The sequence below is a fragment of the Henckelia pumila genome, chromosome 1 (assembly GCF_033568475.1).
Source record: "Henckelia pumila isolate YLH828 chromosome 1, ASM3356847v2, whole genome shotgun sequence".
Lineage (NCBI taxonomy): Eukaryota > Viridiplantae > Streptophyta > Magnoliopsida > Lamiales > Gesneriaceae > Henckelia > Henckelia pumila.
The window spans coordinates 73,522,334-73,530,362 of record NC_133120.1 but is presented as its reverse complement, the minus strand read 5'-3'; the positions used below and the strand labels follow the sequence as shown (position 1 = coordinate 73,530,362).

The 8,029-nt window shown below is 43.7% G+C and overlaps 2 protein-coding genes across 2 annotated transcripts; both read right to left on the bottom strand.

Annotated features, from left to right (window-relative positions):
* Positions 1-3,142: 3,142 nt before the first annotated feature.
* Positions 3,143-5,744, bottom strand: LOC140865141 (uncharacterized). The gene is made up of 5 exons (XM_073269668.1): positions 5,007-5,744; positions 4,297-4,806; positions 4,072-4,218; positions 3,590-3,681; positions 3,143-3,506 (listed from the first exon to the last, which is right to left on the bottom strand). Exons 1-5 carry the CDS (start codon positions 5,742-5,744, stop codon positions 3,143-3,145), a joined length of 1,851 nt encoding a protein of 616 aa, XP_073125769.1.
* Positions 5,745-5,762: 18 nt separating this feature from the next.
* Positions 5,763-6,993, bottom strand: LOC140865131 (uncharacterized). The gene is made up of 3 exons (XM_073269656.1): positions 6,650-6,993; positions 6,269-6,545; positions 5,763-6,053 (listed from the first exon to the last, which is right to left on the bottom strand). The coding sequence occupies exons 1-3, from the start codon at positions 6,991-6,993 to the stop codon at positions 5,763-5,765; spliced, it is 912 nt and encodes a 303-aa protein (XP_073125757.1).
* Between the last annotated feature and the right edge of the window lie 1,036 nt (positions 6,994-8,029).

Below are 8,029 nucleotides of genomic sequence, written 5' to 3'. Positions count from 1 at the left end.
CCACCAAAATCTGCACACGCAACAGCTAGGTCAAGGGGCGCCGAAGGTGTTTTCGGTGTGACCCCTCCGATGCCTAAGTCAGTGTCTTGAAGGCAGAGAGTATGATAAATGCGAAAACTGAGAGATATGAGTGCGTGAAGGTAAAAGTGAGAGTGAATGTGTGATGAATAATGAATAATGAGTACAACCATAACAATACATGTATTTATAGGAGAAAATAGAGTAAGCTACCTAGTCGAATTATAACATGTTCTGGATTAGGACTCTTCACCCATTGGTCCCGTCTTAAGCTTATCTCGATCTTGTGAATATTTGAAAAGATCCTCGCTTATCACGCATATATCAGAATCCCACGTGAATTAGAAGAGGATTGTACGCAGCTTGTTATACTCTAACCCAGCTCGGCCCATTATGCTTCAAGCCCAGCTCGGCCCATTATAACCAGCCCTGGTCAAAGTCCAACATAACTCGAACTGGGCTGAACCTTGACATGTCAGGCTATATCGGGTAGACCCATTATAATTGGGCTCGTATTGAAATATTTTCTCAGGGTAACAATAGTACCTCCCAAACTGGTCTAAAAGAAGAATGAGTTTAGACCAATAATGCAGACCAAACTCCAAACTCCTCAAGCTTCTTTCGGACCCTCCAAATTTGAATCCGCGTGATGTGTTTCTTTTGGACGGTCCAGATGCCTCCGACGGTACAACTCTCGAGGACCCAACAGGGTGATGTGTCCCGATCCCCACCATAGATTTACACCGAGATCAACAGCCTAGACCACTTTACTCCTCCTATAAATAGGCAGTAAAAAATTTCCATTTGCACCTTTCCTTTGTACTGTCATGCTGTCAAAATTTTGAGAGCGATCCCGACCTGGCCTGCCGCTCCCGTCCTACTTATATCATTATCGAGCTGCAGCTCTGCTACCTGTAAGTCTTCCTTTCGTTAGGTTAGTTAATATGTCTTCTCCAGATGAGACTTCTGTTAGAGAAATAGTGGATTTTGTTGAAGCGCCTAATTCTCCCCATGATAAACCCGAGCCCTCTGACTCTGGTAATCCAAGCACAGAGCCAGATTTGTCTGAAACTCGAGCGGAAAAATTAAGGCGACTTCACAAACTTAGATCGGACGAAGCCCGACTAACCGCTAAGGGTAAACAATGGTTTGAAGTATTGGAGATTGAGTCTGGGCGATATGCTCTTGAGGCTGCTAACAAAAAGAATGCCGAACTGGAGGTGGACAAGATTGAGCTCGAGAGTCAAGTGCGGGCCCTGACCAAAGAACTCGAGGCTGCCAAGGAGGTCGGGAAAAAGGAGTACCTGAACTCCTCTGAGTTTTCTAATCTGGTAGCAGAGAAGATGGCTGTCTTCTTTGACGAAGGCTTCAAAGGGTGTTTAGCCCAGTTCAGGGCTAATGGGTACTTGGATACTGAGCACCCTGCCCTCTTCCAGGACTATGCCAAGGCTTTAGATGACATGCCTGATGAAGATGAAGAGGCCAATCCAGAGGAGCTAATGAAGGCCACTGACCCCGAGCAGGGCTCCAAGCAACTCGATGCCTCCGTCCCATGACTTTTTGTCATCTTTTATGTTTTTTCATTGAGCATGTTGCACATTAAGGACCCTGTGTGGTCATTTTGAATTATGGTTTTGTTGCACAGTAAGGGCTGATACAATTCTTGTTACTATTTTTCATGAATGATTATGTTCGCCCAATTTTGGGTGTTTTCCTAGCTCGGGTTTATGAAACCAGTGTAATAATGATTTTTGTCTCATATGTATAATGTATGACCTTCAAGAGCTTAGGTTATAACTGATAAGGAAAAACTTTCTAAGTATGAGAAAACCCGGGTCACATTTATAGTTGTTTCGTCCATACCCTATCCCATATGATAAATGCTTAATGATTCTGAACAAGAAATTAAACACAGTTGAACTTGGGCATTACTCGGACCAAATTTGAACCAAACACCCGAGCTAATTATTTCCAACTTTTTTTATCTATCGAGCCGTAAAACTGTTTATCAAAATTCACCATTTTGTAAAATACGGGTTCTGTGCTTGAATCAAACAATGCTATCATATTTGGATCATAATGCCCCCATTTTCAAGTCAATCTCTTTTAACCTGCTCGAGTTGCTTTTTGTCAGAGCTGTCTTGTGACAACAACTCTGTGTTAGACTTGGAAATTAAATACCAGGGATGCGGACCTATAGTTCCAGCCCTGTCTGGAATGTTAACACCATACGTGAATTTGTGAATACCCCTGAGGTGGGATTTGAGGTTCCAATCTTACCTGGACTTTGAGTACCACTGATGTGGACCACTGAAGTGGACTTTGAGTGCCAGACATGTCTGCGCTTTGAATACCACTGAGGTGGGCCACTGAAGTGGACTTTGAGTGCTAGACCTGTCTGGGCATTGAATACCACTGATGTGGGCCACTGAAGTGGACTTTGAGTGACAGACCTTCCTGGGCTTTGAATACCACTGAGGTGGGCCACTGAAGTGGACTTTGAGTGACAGATCTGCCTGGGCATTGAATACCACTGATGTGGGCCACTGAAGTGGACTTTGGGTGCCAGACCTGCCTGGACTTTGAATACCACTGATGTGGGCCACTGAAGTGGACTTTTGAGTGTCAGACCTGCCTGGGCATTGAATACCACTGATGTGGGCCATTGAAGTGAACTTTGGGTGCCAGACCTGCATGGGCTTTGAATACCACTGACGTGGGCCACTGAAGTGGACTTTTGAGTGCCAGACCTGCCTGGGCATTGAATACCACTGATATGGGCCACTGAAATGGACTTTGGGTGTCAAACCTGTATGGGCTTTGAATATCACTGATGTGGGCCACTGAAGTGGACTTTTAAATATGGACATTTACTTGGAAAATAGTGCTATTCAAAAATTGTAAATCGGATTTCATAAAACAGGACCGATCCTCTCGACAAAAGTACCGAAAAGGACTGACTTTAATGAAAACAAAACAGGACTGACTCTAATGAAAACAAAACAGGACTGACTATTGCAAAATATTGTCTAAGCAAGTAATAAATAGTGCAAAAAGAATGACTAACTGGTTAAGGACCGACTTATTGAGCTATAAATAACATGAAGAGGCCCGAGCTGAAATGCTATGGACAGTATTTTTTCAAGTGTTGAGCATTCCATGGTCTTTTACCCGTCTTGCCTTGAGCGTCTTCCAAGTAATAAACGGCTATTCCAGCCTTTCCTATCACCTTGAATGGGCCTTCATACTTGGCCTCAAGCTTTCCTCTTTCTCCTGGATGTTTTATCTTTCTCATGACCAAGTTGCCTTCATGAAAAACCTTAGGATGAACTCTTTTATTGTAGGTCTGAGTCATTCTTTTGCGATAAGCTGCGAGCCTTATTGCTGCTCGGGACCTGTTCTCTTCAAGTAAATCTAGATCCATTGCTCGTAAATCTTGATTGTTTCCCCATACGCCATTATCCTTGCACTTTCTTGCCCTATTTATCCTGGAAGGACAGCCTCAGTCCCGTACACCATGCTAAAAAGAGTTTCACCTGTACCGGATCGAGTTGTAGTTCGATAGGAACACAGCACGGAAGGGAGCTCATCTGCCCACTTATCCTTAGCCGCATCCAGTCGTGTCTTAAGGGCTTGAACTATCGTTTTGTTGGTGACTTCGACCTGTCAATTCCCTTGCGGGTATGCGACAGATGTGAAAACTTGATCGATCTTCATTTCTTGACACCACGCTCGAACTTTAGATCCATAGAACTGTCTCCCATTGTCTGATGCCAACCTGCGCGGGATCCCGAAGCAGCACACTATATTTTTCCATAGAAAATTGAACACTTCGTTCTCTGTAATTTTAGCTAGGGGCTCGGCCTCCACCCATTTGGAAAAATAATCGACCGCGACCAACAAGAATTTTCTCTGCCCATGCTAACAGGGAATGACCCTACAATATCCATCCCCCACTGATAAAAAAGGACAAGCGGCCACAACTTCCTTCATGTATTCTGCCATTATCCACTGTAGGTTAGCATGTCTCTGACAATTGTAACATGAATTAACCAGATATGATGAGTCTTTCCGCATAGTAGGCCAGAAGAAACCAGCAAGAAGGGCTTTTTGAGCTAGGGCAAGACTGCCCAGGTGACTGCCACAAGACCCTTCATGAATTTCTCGTAACACATAATTAGCCTCGTCAGGACCCAAACACTTTAACAAAGGTTAAGAGAAAGATCTTTTGAACAGAATTTGATCGATCATGACAAAGCGGAGAGCCATTCTTTTTACCTCCTTAGCTTTCTTATTATCGCTTGGTAATTCTTTCTTGGTTAGATATTTGTGTATATCATATCGCCAATCTTCTTCTGGTATCTGAGCTATAATATCATCCAGAGTTTCCAACTGAGAAACAAGTTCCCGACCTGGAACAATGGGATCAGGTCGGTCGCTGAGGGCACTGTCTAGGCGAGCCAAGTGGTCTGCCTTAGTATTTTCAGCTTGAGGGATGAGCTCCAAGTTCAACTCGGTGAAACCTTCTTTGGCTTTGTCTAATGCTTTGGCATACCTCAGCATCTTCTCATCTTTGCACTCAAACTTCCCGTTACTCTGTTGAATGGCCAATTGGAAATCGGAATACAGAATAGCTCGCGAGATACCCAAGTTTCTTGATGCTTTGAGTCCAAGTAATAATGCCTCATATTCAGCTTCATTGTTAGAGGCTCTGAATTCCAATATGATTGAAATATTAGTTTCTTCACCCCAAGGTGAGATGATCACGATTCCAGCTCTGCTCCCGGACTGACATGATGACCCATCTACAAAAATCTTTCATAGCTCTTCTTGTTCTAGCTGAACTGTCTCTGCCAAGAAATCAGCTAGGGCTTGAGCTTTTATAGCTGTTCGGGGTTGAAATTTAATATCGTACTCACTCAACTCCGTGATCCATATGACCAATCTTCCCGATACATATGGGTTAGCTGCAATTTTTCCCAAAGCACTATTAGTGAGAACGGTGATAGGGTGCGAGAGAAGTAAGGCCTCAATTTTCTCGCTGTGATGAACAGAGCTAAAGAAAGCTTTTCCTGAGTTAGGTAATTGAGCTCGGCTCCCTTCAAGGCACGACTCACAAAGTATACGAGCTGATGATTGATTCCGTCTTTTTTGACAAGGACCGAAATGACTGCTCGAGGAGTAACAACCAGATAGAGGAACAACTCTTCCCCTTGAGTAGGCTTATTCAGTACAGGTAATTGCTTCAAGTAGACTTTCAAATCTTGAAAGGCCTTTTTACTTTCATCATTCCACTCAAAATTTTTCGTCTTTCGTAGTGATTTAAAGAAAGGGAGGCTTTTGTCTGCCGATCTGCTTATAAATTGGGCCAGTGCTGTAATTCTTCCTGTTAATCTTTGTACTTCCTGTAGATTCTTGGGGGATCTCATAGAGATGATGGCTTGGACCTTTTTGGGATTAGATTCGATTCCCCTTCTTGTAACCATGTAGCCAAGAAATTTTCCAGCCCGAACTCCGAAAGTGCAATTGCTAGGGTTTAGCTTAAGCTGACAGTGCTTCAGAGTCTGGAAAGTTTGAGTCAGGTCGGTAATGAACTGGTCAGCAGTGCGGGTCTTGACCAGGATATCATCTACATAGACCTCGATGTTTTTGCCAATTTGCTGTTTGAATACTTTGTCCATCAACCTTTGATATGTGGCCCCGACATTTTTGAGCCCAAATAGCATGACCACGTAACAATATGTTCATGTCAACGTCACAAAACTCACTTTGTTTTTGTCCTCTTTAGCTAGGGGGATTTGATGATATCCTTGATAGGCATCCAAGAAGCTGAGTAGCTCATGACGTGCTGTTGAATCGACAAGTTGATCAATTCTGGGTAAAGGATAACAGTCCTTTGGGCATGCCTTGTTCAGATCCCGAAAATCCACACACATGCGCCATTTACCGGAGGATTTCGGCACCAGGACTATATTAGACAACCATGTCGGGAAGTGAATTTTCTCAATGTGTCCAGCCCTGAGTAATTCATCTACCTGTTCATTTATTACTGCATCTTTTTCGGGACCAAAGTGCCGTTTCTTTTTAATAATAGGGTGACAACCCTTTATTACATTGAACTTGTGCTCTGCTACCTCCCGATATACCCCTACCAGGTCTGAAACTGACCATGCAAAAACATCTTTTTTTTTTCCAAGCATTCCAATAGTGGTTGCTTCAATTGTGCTTCAAGGGTGCGAGCAATTTTTACCATGCCAAAAGGAGGGGAGATCATGATTTCCTCAATTTCTTCTTCAGCATTGACAGATGTGTCCTCTATCAGGTTGACTTTTTCCAAGCCAAAAAGTCCAGGTCTATCAACACTATCAATCCTGGCTACCTTTTGCTCTATTCTGACCTCCTCCACATAACACTTGCGAGCAATAACTTGATCACCTTGTACCTCACCGACCTCATTGCCCACCAGGAATTTCATCTTCTGATGCAAAGCTGATGCAACAGCCATGAAAGTGGTCATGGCGGTCTGCCTAGTATGAAACTATAGGCGGATGGAGCGTCTACTATAATGAAGCTCACAATCTTGGTCTTACGGGCGTTGCTCTTTCCAAGGGTTAGGGGTAGGTGTACTAACCCTACAGGTAGGATTGCATGACCCGTGAACCCAAAGAGTGATGTTACGACGGGATCCATATTGTATTGTCCCAAGTCCATTTGATTTATTGCCTCCTGAAATAGAACGTTGACAGAACTTCCTGAATCCACGAATATCCTGACTACATCATAATTGGCGACCTTGGCCCTTATTACCAGCGCATCATTATGGTTGCTAGAAATCCTTTTCAAATCTTCCGGCCCAAAAGAGAGGGTCGGGCCAGTGTGGACAATCTGATTGCCAATCTCTATATTTATTAATTTTCTGCTGCTAGTTTTCCTAGCTCGGTTGGAATCTCCATCAGTGGGGCCTCCAGAAATCATTTTAATAATTCTGCGAGCAGGCGGAGCTGGTCTTTGATGAGCTCAGTCATCCCTGGGCTGGTCTTGCTTTGGGCGGTTAAAATCTTCCTGGGGAGGAGCAGTCCTGACTCTTTGTCTTGTTCTCTCTTGCTGTCTTTTATTCGAGTGATACCCCTCTTGATGGGTCAATATATTTTTTTATTTCAGAATGTTGTTGTATCATTCTTTCAATCTCTTGATCTAATTGACGATATTCCTCCGTAGTATGCCCATACTCATTGTGAAAATGACAATATTTATCTAATTTCCTATTTCGAGGTCCCTTCTCAGTCCATGGTGGCCTTTGTGTGAGTTTTTGATCGTCACAAATTTGTAGATCTTGGGCTTTGCTCATGCGTAAAGGAGTGAAAGATGTGAATTCTCCCAACAACGCAGGTCAGAATGGTTGTCCCATCCCTGAACTGCTGCCCGGAACCCTACCACTCTTGGGACTTTTGGGCCGATCCCTCTTTACAGTTGCTCGCGAGGCCTGTATTTCTTCCATGTTGATATATTTCTCAGCTCGAGCGAGTAATTCCTCATATGTTTCAGGTGGCCTCTTTATTAAAGATTTGAGAAAATCTTTTGTATTCAGTCCCTGCATGAAGGCACTAATGAGCAGGTCTGCCGTAGCCACGGGCACCTCGAGAACCAAGTCACTAAACCTGCGAATGTATGCTCTCAAATTTTCATGTTCTCGTTGCTTGATTGCGAAGAGGCTGGAAGTAGTGGTAGGATGCTTTTTGCTACTAGCAAAGTGATGCAAAAAGGATTTACTAAAATCCTTGAATTCCCTGATCACCCCTGGGCGTAGCAGATTGAACCATTGCTGGGCTGGTCCTATAAGGGTAGTAAGGAAAGCCCTGCACTTAACCTGATCGAAATATTTATGCAACAGTGCTGCATTCTCAAAGCGTGCTAGATGTTCTTCTGGATCTCCTTTACCATCATACTCCCCGGCATGAGGCAACTTAAAATGGTTCGGAAGATCGGCATCTAATATCTCCTGGGTGAAAGG

Excerpts from the sequence above, each read along its gene's own strand:
- LOC140865131 (XM_073269656.1), bottom strand. The coding sequence starts at position 6,993 with ATGATTTCTGGAGGCCCCACTGATGGAGATTCCAACCGAGCTAGGAAA. Across the intron at positions 6,546-6,649 it reads CATGCAATCCTACCTGTAGG|GCAGACCGCCATGACCACTT; the intron begins GTTAGTACACCT and ends GTTTCATACTAG. Across the intron at positions 6,054-6,268 it reads TCTCCCCTCCTTTTGGCATG|GTAGATGAATTACTCAGGGC; the intron begins GTAAAAATTGCT and ends ATAAATGAACAG.
- LOC140865141 (XM_073269668.1), bottom strand. The coding sequence starts at position 5,744 with ATGCTATTTGGGCTCAAAAATGTCGGGGCCACATATCAAAGGTTGATG. Across the intron at positions 3,682-4,071 it reads GGAAAGACTCATCATATCTG|GTCGAAGTCACCAACAAAAC; the intron begins GTTAATTCATGT and ends GGGAATTGACAG. Across the intron at positions 3,507-3,589 it reads GATGAGCTCCCTTCCGTGCT|GATAAATAGGGCAAGAAAGT; the intron begins GTGTTCCTATCG and ends CTGTCCTTCCAG.